General features: G+C 38.2%; 1 protein-coding gene across 2 annotated transcripts in view; it reads left to right on the top strand.

Moving 5' to 3' along the window:
* Positions 1-17492, top strand: part of GRM1 (glutamate metabotropic receptor 1) — a 209108-nt gene that overhangs the window by 168813 nt on the left and 22803 nt on the right. For both annotated transcript variants that reach the window (XM_070952047.1, XM_070952053.1), the window contains exons 5-7: positions 1454-1622; positions 6178-6304; positions 9693-10623. In XM_070952047.1, coding sequence (XP_070808148.1) covers positions 1454-1622; positions 6178-6304; positions 9693-10623 — 1227 coding nt within the window. The remainder of the gene's footprint in view (positions 1-1453; positions 1623-6177; positions 6305-9692; positions 10624-17492) is intronic.

The following is a 17492-nucleotide window of genomic DNA, read 5'->3' as shown; positions in this document are numbered from 1 at the left end:
GATCCTCTTTTGTGACCTTCTGACAAGCAAAGTCAATGCGGAAGCCCGATTCACTTAACAACTGTTGCTAATTTAACTGTTGCAGTGATTCACTTAACAACAGTGGAGAGAGATTGAAAAATGGAGCAAAACTCACTTAACAATTATTTTGCTTAGCATTAGAAATGTTGGGCTGAATTGTGGCCATAAATCAAGGATTACTTGTATGAAGATGATGAAGAGCACTGGGCCCAAGACAGAACTTTGAGGTATCCCACTGCATACTTCTCCCCATGTAGCTGTAGTTTCATTGAGGACTACATGCTGAGTCACAAACCTGTTTTTTTCAGGATATGAGAAAGATCCATGATATACAGTAGCTTAGTCTTGCTTGGGTTCAGTTTAAATCTGATCTGTCCCATCTAGACCCACACAACTTTCAGACATTGGGACAAAATGTGGACAGCATCTCTGGCCCAAGGCCATGATGTACCATTGGATACCATAGAATTGTAAGTCATCCCGAGTCACTCGGTTGAGTTGGGTGGCTATAGAAATTTAATTAATTAATTAATTAATTAATTAATTAATTATCAACCATATTGATAACACCACACCCTGAAATGCTGGACGGTTTTACATAGACAAGTTTTTCTTTTGTCCTGTCTGGCCCAGCCCAGTGATTTCATTTCTTTAAATTGAGTATAGTAGACCAAGGGGCATGGTGGCCAAAACATTTTCCTCTAGGTACTACATTTACATAAAAAGAAGGATGGATGGATGTTGGGAAGGGAATGAAATCTCTGCAAGCAGACAACCAAGCTCAGAGAACACCAAGATCTCCATATTTCAATCCTGAGCTACAGAAATCTCTTTGGTTGGAATAATGGATGATCAATCAATCAGAATAGAGCTGGAAGGGATCTTAGAGGTCATCTAATCCAACTCCCTGCTCAAGCAGGAGATCCTATACCATTTCAGATAGGTGGCTGTCCAGTCTGTTCTTAAAAATTTCCAGTCATGAAACACCTACAACTTCTGAAGGCAACCTGTTCCACTGGTTAATTGTCCTCACTGTTAGGAAGCTTCTCCTTAATTTCAGGTTTCTATCCATTGTTTCTTGTCTTCTAATGCTTTGGAAAATAAGTGGAGCCCCTCTTCTTTGTGGCAGACCCTCAAATATTGGAATACTGCTGTCATGTCATCCATAGTCCTTCTTTTCTCTAGATTGGCCATACTCAATTCCTGGAACCGTCCTTCATATGTTTTTGTCTCCATCTAATCATCTAAGTTGCTCTTCTTTGCTCTTTTTTCAAAGGGTTAAATTTTCCAAAGGGTTAAATTTCCAAACCGATGTTAAATTGTGTATGGGCAGGAAAGGGTTTATTCTATTTTGACTGAGGGAGGAGAAGATGAGATGTTAATGCTTTGGGCAATTTTTTTAATTAGACATTTTTTTCTTTCTGTTCTCTAGATATGACATCATGAACCTGCAACAAATAGAATCTAACCGTTATGATTATGTCCACATCGGGACATGGCACGAGGGAGTCTTGAATATTGATGATAACCGAATTCAAATGAATAAAACCGAAATGGTCCGGTCTGTATGTAGTGATCCATGTTTGAAAGGTCAAATTAAGGTAATTGTTCCTATAGAAGTACTTTTGTTGAAAAAGATGGATATAATCATAAAAGATTAAATGACACAAATAATTACTCTTAAATAATCTATGTATAACAATGTTAGATTAAGGCAAAATTCTTAATCAAAGCAAGCCTCCTTAAGAAAACCAATTCTGCATGCAGGATAAAAAATACAAATTGAGCCCATTTCTCTTAAAAAATTTCCTCTCCTGGGAATCATGCAGTCCACCTTTTGGGGAAAAGATTGGTAATGAATTCTGATTCAATATCTCATGTTCAGTGGCCATATCTCATGTTCAGTGTTCAATGTTTAATATGACCCAAAAGATTTTGGACTTTAGAACCAAATACTTGGAAAGAAATTGGTAGTTTGGAAGACTATTTGAAGAATAGTTTGGAGAATTCCTCCACCCCATTGCAATAGCTGTGTATTCATTTGAAATATCCTTCAAATCTGGGAGGTTTAAAAACATCCTTTTTGTTTTCAATAAAAATAATAATTCATAGATGCAAATTTGAAAGGAAAAATGTGATTCAGAACATACATCAGTGCCTTAATAGCATTGCCAGGAATAACTTAAATGAGCCACATCTTTTTCTGGGCTCCTGCTTTTGATCTCTTGTGGCTGACACTTGTTCCTGGGAAAAGACACCGTGGTTTAAAATATTCCCAATAGGTTCTATAATAGCAATAGCACTTAGACTTATATACCACTTCACAGTGCTTTGCAGCCCTTTCTAAGCGGTTTACAGAATCAGCATATTGCCCCCAATAATCTGGGTCCTCATTTTACCAACCTTGGAAGGATGGAAGGCTGAGTCAACCTTGAGCTGGTGAGAATCGAACTGCCGAACTCTGGCAGCTGGCAGTCAGCAGAATTAGCCTGCCATACTGTATTCTAACCACTATGCCACCACAGCTCTTAAGCAAACCAGGTCCTCTCACATTTTATTTATTTATTTATTTATTTATTTTTCATATTTGTATACCGCCCTACTCCCGAAGGACTCAGGGCGGTGAACAGCCATAATAAATACAAATACATATAGAAGTTAAAAACTATTAAGAAACAGATTAAGTAATTTAGGCTCAAAGATTAAAAAACATCCAAATTTATCTAAAGAGGTTTTAAAACCCAATTTAAAAGACAGTTTAAAAGCCAATTAAAAAGGGAGAGTTAGGCCAGACCAGCTTGTTGGAATAGAAATGTTTTCAGGGCTCGGCGGAAAATGCGTAAGTCTTGGATGTTTCGTAACTCTGGAGGAAGCCCGTTCCAGATGGTAGGTGCCCCCACAGAAAAGGCTCTCCCCCTGGGGGCCGTCAGTCGACACTGTTTGGCCGACGGCACCCTGAGGAGTCCCATTCTCATTCAAATCCAGAATATTGCCCAGCCCTAAAAAATAAGAAACATTTTACTCCAGGAGTTTGTGGACAATTTTTGTGGGATAAAATAATAATGATTAATATAGATCCCAGATTTTGCAGTATATATGACCTCATTTTTCTTCCCGTTAGATGTCCTAAACTTTACCTTAAGAAATGCAGCCTATGTGGCATTTTTAAAGCTTTTCTTCTTCTGTTTAAATCACATCACATCATCCACAGGGACTTTTAGTCCCAGAGATCTTGGACACAATCGCAGTATTCAGGTCCTTCCTTCAAGGTGTTTTCAAACACTTATTTTTGTCATGTTTTTATTCAGCAAGGTTATCTCCCCTAAAGACACTAGTAAATGAAACATTTTGTCTCATTGCTGCCATCAAATCCTGCATTTTTAGTAGTTCTTAGATTTCTTGCTGATAGTATTTGTCTCCCTAGCTTGAAAAGTTTCTCCTGATCATCTGATGATTTTGGAAAGGGAGGGTGGCAAGGGAGGGAAGGGGTGTCTCTATTGAATGGTTAATGTGAATTTATTTACTTCGCAAAGTGTTATTTGGGACCTTCATGTTCTTTCTGTCCCACTTGCAGTCCTGTCTTAATGGCATTATTAGGGGCAGTGGTGCTGCCACAATTGCTCTTTTATCAAAACCTAATATAGTCAAAACTACAAATTGGGTGATAGATAGATAGATAGATAGATAGATAGATAGATAGATAGATAGATAGATAGATAGATAGATAGATGGATGGATGGATGATAGAATACTTTATTGGCCAAGTGTGATTGGACACACAAGGGATTTGTCTTTGGTGCATATGAGATGTTCTCCTTGAAATATATAAAACTGCAGTCCAGTTTCACTATGCCTCCTATCACATCCCACTACTGAAATCCTATTTGTTTCACGAACATTATCTCTTTTGTTTTCTAACAAGTGGTTGTCTCTCTGTTTTTGAATAAAGGAATATAGTCAGAGTCGCAAAGGTGCTTTTTTCAAGAGGCAATTTTCTGCTTTTCTTTCTGTTTCGCTTCTCATCCAAGACGCTTCTTCAGCTCTGACTGGATGGTGGGGAACAGAAGGATATATACTCTTTCAAACAGCTGGTCATTTCCATCATTTTTTGAAGTGAAATGTCTTCAAAGAAAAACCGGAAATCCAGTTACCTCTTGAAAAAGCACCTTTGGGACAACCATAACCTGGATGACTGAGAATCTCCATAAAATATACCAGAGCCTTCTGCTTTATTAAAAAGACTTTCCATAGGTTTTTTTTTCTGAATGAACAGACCATATCTGCCATCACAGGTGGTGCAGTGGTTAGAATGCCGTATTGCAGGCTCACTCTGCTCACTGCCAGGAGTTTGATTCTGTCCAGCTCAAGGTTGATTCAGGCTTCCATCCTTCTGAGGTCAGTAAAATGATTGTTGGACCCAGATTGTTGAGGGCAATATGCTGACTCTGTAAACTGTTTAGAGAGGGCTGTAAAGCACTATGAAGTGGTATATAAGTCTAAGTGCTATTGCTATATCATATTTTATAATATAACATTTACTAAACAACATGCTAGCTAATTGTGTTATATAACTCCAATTCCACTACATAGAAACTAAAACATACACCACATACTGCCTTTCCTCTGTTCCCACATCATAGGCAGCTTTGAGCTGCAAACAAAATCTCTGTTTGAACAAAACCTCTACCTGCTGACTCCATTTGTATCTTGCTAAAAACAATTCGCTACCCACCATGCTCCTTTGGCATGAAGCATAAAAAAAACATGAGAACCAAACAATGTACCGAAAGTTAGCTTGTCAGAACAATGGTTCCATTTTACGTGGTGGAGGATGCTGATAAAAAACGGCAGTATTACAGAAGGGGAATATCTATTAGTGAAATATCTATTAGTAATACTTTATTTGCTCTTTTCTTTTTAGTCCTATGAGAAAAACAAAGGACCTGCACTATTCAATTTCCCAAAAAAAAGGGGGTAATTTTAATGCTTTCAATAGAGACCTAAATAAACCCACCTGACCTGTGTCCCTCAATCAAAATCTTATTGTCTCTTCTTGAATTATTCTTTTATTTGAAAGGAGGGGACAAGTAAAATGGCTAAAATTGAAGATACTGACCTTGGTTTAGATAAAGATGTTGAACAGGTCTCAACTAGAGTTTCTTTGCTCCAAAAATGAACTCTAATGAGGATTCAAGTGCAAAATCTTTTTCATATTTTTAGAAACTACCTAATACCCAAGTAGTATGCATTAATATTTCAATCAACATAGACTTTTGGGGTTACTTCTTTTACTTTTCAACTGCATTTGACCTACAAAATGGCCCTATTTTGCAACAGACAATTAGTCTCTGCAGCTCAGTCTTTACATGGACTGGATTTGCATATCATGTTAAATTAAAATATTGCTTGCTTCTGACTATGTAATACATGGGTGCAATCATTATAGATGGTAGGAGGCTTGATGGCTCAGTGGTTAAAGGCGCTGAGCTTGTCAGCTGAAAAGCTGATAGTTGAGGTTTGAGACCCAAGTGTCGCACGATGGGGTGAGGTCCCGTTACTTGCACTAGCTCCTGCCAACCTAGCAGTTTGAAAGCATGCAAATGCAAGTAGATAAATAGGTACCATTTCAGTGGGAAGCAAACAGCATTCTTTCTGCCTTGGCATATAGTCATTCTGGCCACTGACCCACAGAAGGGTCTTCAGACAACACATTTCTCTCAGCTAAGAAATAGAGATGATTACCACTCCTTGGATTCAGACACACAAATCTTTATTTTACCTTTATTATAGATGAGTGTTACAGACCAACTTGGCTGTCAGGAGTTTTAGGATGGGGTCCTCTCTGGCATTTTTACTTTGACTCCTTTTTCTGGTGAATCCTAGTTAACAAGGCCTGGGACAATTAGATCGAAAGCCTTCAGTCTGTTATGGAGCTACAGAACTTTCAAAGGCTCAAGCACTCGGTTTTTATTTGCAGAAGATTTATTTTGATCCAGATAAGTTGAGTTATCAATACAGGTTTTAAAATTTGCCTACTGTTATTACTTTATGAGACTGTATTCGTAATGTCATGCACTATATTGCTAAAGGGATACCATATTCAGAAACCATACTAAAAGGTTTTCATCTAACAACAAATATCTAATTTTATTGTAGGTTATAAGGAAGGGAGAAGTGAGCTGCTGTTGGATTTGTACAGCTTGCAAGGAGAATGAATTTGTGCAAGATGAGTTCACATGCAAAGCCTGTGAGCTGGGATGGTGGCCAAATGAGGAGCTGACAGGTATGAGCAAAACATTTTACAATAACAGTCTGTCACTACCCACAAAATAATAATGTTTATTTTACTTATTTATCTTCCGTTTTCCTTCTTAAATTCAATTCCAAAGCAAGATGTATAATGAATAGGCAGCAAAAGTACACTACCTGGACAGCCACAACAGTATCTGATTACACGTACAAAAAAAAAAATCAATGTCCATACAGATAGTTTTCATTTAGCAACTGCGTCATTTAGCGGCCATTCACAGTTATGACAGTGATGAAAACTAATGTAGCCATCAGTCCTTCATGTTTATGATATTCATAGGTCTGTAAGGCAAAAGAAAGCTGAAGTAAAATCATAACAGTTTCACTTAGCAACTGCATCATTTAGCGGCCATTCACAGTTATGACAGTGATGAAAACTAATGTAGCCATCAGTCCTTCATGTTTATGATATTCATAGGTCTGTAAAGCAAAAGAAAGCTGAAGTAAAATCATAACAGTTTCACTTAGCAACTGCTTCATTTAACAACTAAATTATTAGTCGCAGCAGTGATCGCTAAATGAGAGCTAACTGTATATGTACACTTCTGTATGGGGATATACAGAAGTGTTTCCCCGAAAATAAGACCCTGTCGTATATATTTTTGAACCCTGAAATAAGTGCTTGGCCTTATTGCCATGCGCTCAAAAGCCCAATTGGGCTTATTGTCAGGGGATGTCTTATTTTGGGGGAAACAGGGTACACTTCAGGCATCTCTGGGCAACTGTGATCCTAAGAGGGGAAAGGGTGTACATATTCCTCCTGTTGTATGTTTTTAAGTCTGTTCTGCTATTTAAAGGCAATTCATGATATCTACCTTAGGTCCTTTGGTCAAGTGGCAGAACTCTTATAAGAATCTCAGAGGAAAGTAGGCCAAACCTCTGTTTGGACTTTCCTAGACTGCCTTGTCCTCTAGTCCCGGTTGAACCACCATCTTCTCACTATTTATAAAAATGGAAAACTGCAATACAATTAGTTTTGTGAATCATCTCTAACATTAAAAAGTAAATTGGCAATCAATGCCATTGTTGTAGAGTAATAGGAATATAAACTTTTGCGTTTAAGTTCAATTCAAAATTTTCAAAGAAAGCATCGTGTGGAACGTATTATAATAATTCAATGTGGATTGTGCCCGGAGAGTTTTGCATTTGTTCTACTTTGCTTCCAGTTGCTATTCCCTTCTTCTCCCTCATCCCACCCCAAGAACGACACAGAAGAGATCTGCATGTTCTTCCTACCTGCTGCTCAGTCCCACTTGCTCTATGGTTCAGGAAGCAATAGGTCATAGTGGTTGATAGGCTGCTACAGGATAGGCATAGGTTCCCTCAGCCATGAAACTTCACAGGATAGTTTGGGTCAGCCGCTATCTCTCCACCCAATCAGCCAGATACAAGATACAAGGTATAGGCACAAGATTCTTGTAGGAAAAAAAAATATGAACAAGAATTACTATTCCTGTTACTATGTTCCTGGAGAAAAGATAGGAACCCAGGCAGGGGTGGGCTTCAAAAATTTTAGCAAGGGGTTCTCTACCCGGTTGCTGGGTGGGTGTGGCCATAGTGGGTGTGGCCTAGTTGGCCTCCTGCACCATGGTAGTGGGGGCATTTTTGCCCTGGGCTCCGGAGACTTTCCTCGAGCCTCTGGGAGGGTGAAAACAGCCTCCCCAGGCTCCGGAGGCCCTCTGGAGGCCCTTCCCGAACTTCTGGTAGGCCCATTTTTCACCCTCCCCAAGCTTCCGCATGTGCCCTGCACTTACCTGCGTCTAAAACAGGTTATGTGAGGACTCCTGGGAGGGGCAGGGCAGGGCCAGCCAGGAGTGGGATTTGGGGGTTCTCCAAACTGCATTGAATCTTAGCTAGAAGTTCTCCCGAACCCCTGCAAACCCCCAGCAACCCACCCCTGAACCCAGGAATGTTTTTAGCAATACCCTTACCAGGAATCTGGTATGTGAGCATACTACTGTTATTTATACCATCCTGGAAACTACAAATAATTTGAATTAATAATTTGCTTTAAACAAAGAACAGCGAGCATTTGTTTTTGATAGTCAGATCATAAATAAGATTGCTGTTGTACAATTGCTGCACTCCAAAACCTGAAGTTTCCATGTATTTTTAAGAGTTTAGAATTCACAGTTAATTTTCACCACATGTATCATTACAGTTGCAGAGAAGCATTGAAATTATTGGAACATTCTGAGGGAGTAAAACTGTAGGTGACAATAACTGCTTAAACCATCCAGCTCCTATATTTCTTGGAAATTCATTTGGCTTTTTCTTCTGCTCAGCAGGCATTTATAATATATGAAGCACTCATTTTAAACTTTATATACACGGGCCTACATTATCAAACTCATGACTGTTGACCAAATAAATTAATGCCTAAACTGGGCAATCAGCATAAATAGGATGATATATCCCACTCATGTATCCTTAGCCTAGTTGATCTTTTATTCCTATTTTCTCTAGAAAGTGAATGTAGGGTGTCATTTAGGTTAAACCAACAAACAAAGAAAAAAATAATAATATTATCTTGACAGTTAATGAAACTGAAGTGTTGGATTTTGGATGTCTAGATTATAAGATATGCAGACAAATAATTGTATAGATAATACTGTCATGTAGAATAAGGACTGAAATGCACAATATCTATTTAAAATATTAAAAAATCCATTTTTAATATTGCTTTTAATAGTCAGGAGTGTTGTCTAGTAATAATCAAAATGTCCAACCACTTTAAAAATTAAATGCCTTTGTTCTCTAATTGTCTTATATACTGTAAATGTCTCAGAAGCTAAATAAATATGTTGGCAGGAAAATTAATTTCTGTCTATGTGTTACTAAATAGAAACTGTAACTAACATCTATTTGGTCTGAATGCTGTCCTGGGGATGTTCGTTGGCCATGAAGTTGTAAGTATAAAGCTTAGAAATGAATAGCTTTTGAAAACTAAACTCTTCGTCAGATTGCCATGAAAAAATTAAGAAGAGTCTATTCTTTTTTATGGGGAGTAAGAGATTACAACAGAGATACACGAAAGAATTTGTGCTTGTTTTGTAGCAGGCTTTCCCTTGTGTTTCCTATTTCTTCCAAAATTTGTGGAGCAGATTTAGCAAATGCTCAGGGAGCTGGAAGGAGGAAGGATAATCTATTTTGTTGGCAGATTTTGTCCTACCAGTAGAATGACATAATCAGATGAAGCTTTTTTACTACCTTTTGTACAAAAATCACTTGTTTTGATATGAATGCAGGATCACTTCTATTATGCAACTGTTCTTTAAGGATCCCAAAGGAGCTCTTTATTTTGCAATATTTGTCTGCTTATCCAATCATTTCTTTCTCTTTTTCTTTTTTGTATCCTGTAGGCTGCAAACCTATCCCTGTAAAGTATCTGCAGTGGAGGGACATAGAGTCCATTGTGGCTGTGGTCTTCTCTTGCCTGGGCATCCTCGTCACCATGTTTGTTACCCTTATCTTTGCACTGTACAGGGATACCCCCGTGGTCAAATCCTCTAGCCGGGAGCTGTGCTACATAATACTTGCGGGGATCTTCCTTGGTTATATATGCCCTTTCACCCTCATTGCTAAGCCCACTGTCACTTCATGCTACCTCCAGCGTCTCCTGGTGGGTCTTTCGGCTGCCATGTGCTACTCTGCCCTTGTAACAAAAACCAACCGCATTGCACGCATTCTGGCAGGGAGCAAGAAAAAAATTTGCACCCGCAAACCACGCTTCATGAGTGCTTGGGCCCAAGTAGTCATTGCCTCCATTTTGATCAGTGTACAGCTGACATTGGTGATTACACTGATCATCATGGAGCCCCCTTTCCCCATCCTTTCCTACCCCAGTATCAAGGAAGTCTTTCTGATCTGCAACACCAGCAACTTAGGTGTGGTTGCCCCAGTGGGTTACAATGGACTTCTCATCATGAGTTGCACTTACTATGCTTTCAAAACTCGCAACGTGCCGGCCAATTTCAATGAAGCCAAGTATATTGCCTTCACTATGTACACAACGTGCATCATCTGGCTTGCCTTTGTACCTATATACTTTGGGAGCAACTACAAGATCATTACAACTTGCTTTGCCGTGAGCCTGAGTGTGACAGTTGCCTTGGGGTGCATGTTCACTCCCAAGATGTATATCATCATTGCAAAGCCTGAAAGGAATGTCCGCAGTGCCTTCACCACTTCAGACGTGGTGCGTATGCATGTCGGGGATGGCAAGACACCTTGTAGGTCCAACACTTTCCTCAGCATATTCCGGAGAAAGAAGCCAGGCACTGGAAACCCAAAGTAAGTACTTTGACAATGCATCCATACTCTTATAGATGCATTAAAAATAATATTTGCATTAAAGAAGCTAAGCAAGGCAAAATCTGAAATAGGGATCTGGTCTTCCTCTTTGTTACTTTGAAACTGCAACCAGTCTAATATTCTGACATGTTCTTATCATCTCCAGTCTTATAAACCTTTCTGATTTCCTTTCTTTTTTGTTTTCTGCTCCCTAACAATGTTCACATAAAATAATCGGACAGCGTAGTGAACTATCAACAAATCTTGGAAAGGTTGTTTTTACATCTACAATAATGTTTCATTCGGTGCAAATACAGCCACACAATTATGAATTTACTAACCCTTTACTAACTTAAATATTAGGCTTCTCACAGAGACAGCTGAAAATCTCAGCTCTCCAGATGCTCAGCCTTTATTCGGTGTGACGTACTCAATAGAAAACTCACATGCATCATGCAACAAGATTAGTTTCTTTATTGCAGACAAGAAATAAATGTTATACTGTACATAAAGAAAATTTTCTTTCTCAGGTGTTTAAATTCTAAGCCTGCTCCTGCTTCTCTGAATCAACAGATACTGGATTGCTGTCTTAGTCACTTAGTCTTGAGAGACAATTGTCCTGAATTGACTTCATTTCTTACATTATGGGCCTTACTAATGAATTGAGATTCTATTATGCTCAGTTGTTGACTAAGACTGAATTGAACAGTCTTAATCTTCTAAGAGTCCTTTTGTCTCAATAAGCTTTTTTCATACTCCAATATATGACAGGTAAGTCACCTGGAAAGGTTCTTAAAGCCATTTCAAATTCAGTATTTTTCTGACTCTTGTTCTGCTTAACAAAAATACCCATGGCGAAAGTTATGCTCACCCAAACTACCCTGCAAATCTGCCAGAGTTGTTGGAAAGCTGTGCACGGAACACCACTTTAACCAACAGATTGACAAATATTGTATTTCGGCAGCTTTCAGCTGACTGGAACTTTTCCCTAGAAATAATAGGCCTCACATTGTTTATGAATTATAGTGCAAGACTCTAGAAGAAAAATCACCTTGAACTTCATGTGAATTCGGCAGAAACTTGTGATTCATTCATTCCATCATTTTTTCACTGCCTGATGAAAAATCTCTGAAATTTTTTTTATTCATGCAGTCTCCATTGAAAGAAGAAATTAATAGAGGCTTTTCTATGGTTTTCCCTTTATTTAAACAGAAGAGAGGAATGTTGTGGGATGATAATTATATGCACAAGTAGCTGTAGGGCAATTAGATGAATTTCTTACCTTATAAAACAAAGTTTACACATACACTTCTGTATAATATGGAGATGATATCTGAGACTATCATTAGCATCTTTATCATCATCCAATTAATTTAGTTTAATATTCATACTTGACTAATTTCATAGGATTCTACACAGTGTTATTTCTAGATTGGTATTATTAGACAAAAGTGGTTCATCTTAGAATAGAAACTAATGGTAAGCTAAGCTATTTTTCATTATCATTTTGGATTAAATTTAGTTGATGCTTGATATTTACCGAAGCTTAAGAATTTGAAGGGCTCAATTCAGGAACTTCTAGAAATGTTGTAATTGCCATAGATCTTCTCAGGATAACAATTACGCAATTATGCAAGATATGCAATTACCAATTCTGAATGATTAGCAGGATAAAAAGAAGTGCCCTGAAATAGTAATCCACATAAACTTTTAAAATTTATTTAGTTTCTTTTACAATAGTGGTGAAGAAGAATCATTAGAACCCTGAGTTTGGGAAGATTACATGTACAGGGAATAGATAAATGTTATGCTTAATTGTTTTTTTGTCTTTCGTAGCAGGAAATTCAGTTCTATCTATTATGAGGAATATAATATTTCTGACAGGGTTTTAAAACCATTTTTGTTCTTTTCGAAAACCAATACAAAATGTTAAAATAATTACTTTGATAATTTTATAATTTTTATCTTTTTTTATTTATTAACTTTTAAAAACAAAGGAACAGTTGAAATGTCCAAAGAGTAAATATTGCCGAATTAGAGACAGGAGAATAGATAATGGACAATATTGAAATTTTATATCTATATACAATATTTAAAATCTTTGCTGATTTAATAATCAACAATGAGTTCCTGATCATTTCCCTTTGAAGGAAACATCATAAACTCAGCTGAAAATTTAGTGCAGAAAAAAAATGGAAGTAGAGAAAGAACTGGAAGAAGTGAAAACCATTCCTCTGGGATTTTTTTTTTTTTTTTTTGGTACCTAATATCTCTCAAAATGCATTAAAATACTGTTTGAATTTGCATGCAACTTTTGAACTTTGAGGAAAAAATATTTATAACTGTTGGCTTTGTGTGAAAATACATATAAAAATAAACATTTTGGAGAGATTTATTTTTAAAAAATCAGATTATTGCAGAAACAGACATAATGTATTAATGAACTATCATGGTGAGGGGATGCTAACAGAATTAGTCAAGAGAGCCTTCAAAAAGGATTTTATTATAAAAACATAGCTTAAAATAAAGATTTTGTTATAATTCCTTATCCCTTCCTTTCAATACAACATGGACATGACCCAGAAATAGGCTATTTAACTATAAGAGCTGCTAGAGAACAAAAATGGAACCAGATATGAAAGAATGAGGCAATTTTACAGACTCAGGTATTGTAAAAAAAACAAAATACCACCTCTTCTCAGCTGAAAAAAAAATCTAATCTTTATCCATAGCAGAAATTCAAAATAGTTGTATTAAATGAATGTTTGCATTTGTAAATGTTCAGATGATCTTCTGTCTGAATTAAAGTACCTAGTTTACATATAATGTTAAGCCATAATATGGTTTGGGATTTGGGGGCTCAGTGTAATTTAGCATTATTTGGAACCAGGGACTCTAGAAAGTAAAACCTGATTTAAAAATTCTGGCTTAGAGTGTTGTCTGAATTCACCCAGTATGAAACGCCAAACTGCCCACTGTGTCATTCTGTTGCAACATAGACACAGCTGCATTCTAATTGGTATCCAGCTCTAGTTTAACCTGGAGTTCTTCTATTTCAGGGGTGTCAAATTCACGTCATCACGGTGGTGTCACATGACGTATCGGGACTTTGCTAAACCAGGCGTGGGCGTGGCCAGGACGTGACACATCCGGCCCTGTTCTATTAGCTCAAATATATTGCCCTATAAGAAAGGGCAAAATAGTTAGGAGTAGCCTTGCCTTGTAGTAAAATATATATTACCAGTACATTAGCTTTATGCAACTTTGACACTTCTCTTTGTAAATGTGAAACTATGGGCATTGTCCAGGTATTTCTATTATTCTGGGCTTTCAGATTCTGTCTGAATATTTCATTATACAAGGGAGAAGGCTGGATGTTTACTTTTTATCTTCTATAATCATCCACCTGCCCTGACTTCTCTCTCTCTCTAATCTCTTCTGGCCCCTCCATTCCAATCCATTAGTCCAAGTTTTTCTTCTGTATCCCAATCAGTAGCAAAACTCATGCTTATTAAATCTAGCCATGTCTTTCTGTCCATGTCAGACTTCCAGAAGAGCAAGGTCGAGACCAAGCCAATACTGCCTCCAAGTTCCCCATCAAAGAAGCAGTCATTATTATCACAGTGAAGCAGGGGTGGGTTCCACTTACCTTTACTACCAGTTCGCAGCGGGATCGCGCATGCCCAGATCACCCATGATGACATTGTGGTGGGTGGGCGGAGCCTCCCACTAGTTTAATACTGGTTCTATAGAACTGGACTGAACCAGGAGCAACCCACCACTGTAGTAAAGGAAGGGACCTCTCTGCTCTGCCCTATTCATTCTTTTGCATTGGCCTGCAAATTTAACAGCACAAGATGGTAGTGGAGCTTCCCCACAGTCTTGCTTACTGATTTTCTCTGAATTTAATAATGTCAAAATAGGACAGAATACATTAACATTTTCCAGGAGAAAGAAACACAACCTCATTTTCGTAACAGCGTCTAGAGCAGCATTCTCCAGCCTAACAGATGTGTAAGATTACAAATCCATTGTTCTGTCTGAGATGAAAGAAATTTTTGGCTAATACATCTCCAAGTTGCAAAGACTGGTGGTGGGAAGATGGGACGGAGGGTGGGTTTGCTCTTAGATTATTTTTCTTTTCATTGCATAATTTGTTGCTTGACTCTTCACCAAAGCAGGATTTTAAAAGAGTCTCTACTAACCTTTTCAAACATTTTTTAATAATAGCAAAAGGTATTACATGAGAAAAAATATTTATCTTTTTTCTAAATATTTATCTGCAGTATGTACATAATGTGTAAATAATCTCTGTATGAGTTATGCATTATAAGAACACATTTTTTAAATATTTGACAATAGTCCAATATCTCAAAGCTAGCATTAGAAAGTTTCTAAATCTTTTTCTTAAAACATTTTTAATATTTTAAATTTGCCTTTGATTTTTTTTCTGCTCAGACTTTAGAATCTAATATTAAATTATACCCTCTACATGGATGAATAAATGAATGAATATTGTATGAAAAAAATAAAAACACTTTCATGACCATATAGAATAGTTGCAAGCCTAAACCTTAACCCAAGCTTGTTTAAAGAAGCAAAAGATGCTGCAGTGGAGATGCACATGTTATTATGCTGCATAATCATTAACATGCTGATGGGTGTCCAGGAAAACAACATTAACTTTAAAGTACTGTCTCGGCAAGCCAAATAGCTGTAAATATGAAGTCCTTGATGCTCTCTAATTGTTTGCTTGAGGATGTTTCATTACCCAACTAGGTAACATTATCTAGTAGCACTACATATTTGCGGGAGGAGGCTTTTGCGGGTTTTTTAGTTATTGTCCGTCATTTGGAGTTGGGAGACAATATAAAACTTAAAGCAAATAAGAACTATGGCAGGGGTGTCAAACAGGCGGCCTGTGATTCACACACAGGCCACACCCACCCCAGCTCCGCGAAAAGAAAAATGTCCCAATATGTCACGTGACGGCAACGTGACACTGCGAGTTTGACACTCATGAACGACGGTATAAGTCTCGTGAATGGGAAGAAGGGGAGCTTAGAATATGATTTAGAAGTCAGCAGTGTTCTGAAACCCATTGTCCAATCACTTCTTCTGTACAGTTGTATTGGGGATATTTTCTCCATAACAATCCTCCCCCCATAACAATCAAAATTCAGACAGGACCAAGGTGTCCATAGTTTAATCCTGAGCTACCTCTTCTCTTCTATTGGAGATATAGATGCATTTGTGAAGATAACCACAGAGATCAACCATCATATGTAACTCAACCATCATCTGTAACAAAGAGACAAGATTTACTTTACCTGCAGTAAACCAGTTTTGAATGATGTTTATCTAGCTTAGTTCCTAGAGAGAGAGAAAATCCTTTATCTATCTTGTTGTCAGTTGATATCCAATACTTAATATTAATTTATTGTCATGTCCAGCTGTTGCTTCTTTTGAAAAATAAATAGTGCTCAAATAATCACTCAGGAACAACAACAAGAAGAAGAAATTCTGCTGGAGGTGCTCTTCTAAGAAACCAACTCCATTGGAATTTCCTTTCCTTCTGCTCAACAGTCATTCCATTGGGCTTTGGCAGAAGGAGATGATGGCTTTAATAACAGTAAAAATGAACTTTCAAATGTTTTTGTTCGATTTCTCCTTTCTAGCTTTTTTATTCTTTTCAATTCAATGGAATGTTGGAAAGGAATAATGTAAAGGGATTTAAGATATTTTCTGTCCAGCCATCTATCAGCAGAATAACTTTCCAAGAACAGACAGAATGGGACCAGATTTAATGTAGGAGAAAAAGTCAGTAAAAGTAGCTAGATTGGAAATTGATCCAGATCTGGGGTGGGGGCAAGGGGATTTGCTATGGAGAAAATATCCCCAATACAACGCTATGGAGAATGTGTTTTGGATAATGGTTCAAAACTCTGCTGAATCTATGATTCTCAGCTCCCCTTCTTCCCATTCACAAGACGTATAGTTCTTATAGGCTTTTAAGTTTTATATTGTCTTCTAACAAATGATGTACAATAATTAAAAAAAGACCCCTCCTGCAAAAAGTCAAAGAACTAAACAAACATACAAATAACTGTTCCCACAGATAGCAATATGCTTCACCAAGATCGCATCACCAGTACAGTCAGTATGAAAAAAAAAATGAACAGGTAATAGGTCTATGTATGCTTCATGTCTGAAAAAAAATCCTGATGTATTAAGAATTGTTTCAACTCCTAACCCTGTGATGGCAAACCTATGCACGTGTGCCACAGGTGGCATATGGAGCCATATCTGTGGGCATGCGAGTGTTGCCCTAGCTCAGCTCCAGTGCACATGCACATGCTGGCCAGCTGATTTTCAGGCATTCCGGGCCCACCAGACGTTTCTGGCCTCTGGGGGGCCTCCTGGGGTGGGGAAGGCCATTTTCACCCTCCCCAGGTTCCAAGAAAGCCTCTGGAGCCTGGAGAGGGTGAAAACCGGGCCTTCTGGTCTTACCGCCACCCTGAGTCTTTGGCTCTGAGTCTTCGGAGAGGGGCGGCATACAAATTGAATTAATAAATACCAGACGTTAGGAAATGGGCCATTTCCGGACTCCAGAGGGCCTCCTGGTGGATGGGGAAGGCCGTTTTCACCTTCCCCAAGTTCCAAGAAAGCCTCTGGAGCCTGGGGAGGGCAAAAAACAGGCCTACCGGGCCCACTGGGCCATCACATGTCAAAAGCGGGGGGAGCATGGGGGGTCACGTGTGCATGTAGGAGGCGCATTGAATTAGGGTGTGGGCGTGCGCAACCCCCCTGCGCTCCCCCCGCTTTTGGCATGCAACAGCAAAAAGGTTACCCATCACTGTCCTAACCTG

Source organism: Pituophis catenifer, unplaced genomic scaffold (assembly GCF_029215685.1).
Source record: "Pituophis catenifer annectens isolate HBS135680 unplaced genomic scaffold, rPitCat1.0.hap2 SCAF_1, whole genome shotgun sequence".
Classification (NCBI taxonomy): domain Eukaryota; kingdom Metazoa; phylum Chordata; class Lepidosauria; order Squamata; family Colubridae; genus Pituophis; species Pituophis catenifer.
This window is presented reverse-complemented; position numbering and strand designations above follow the sequence as displayed.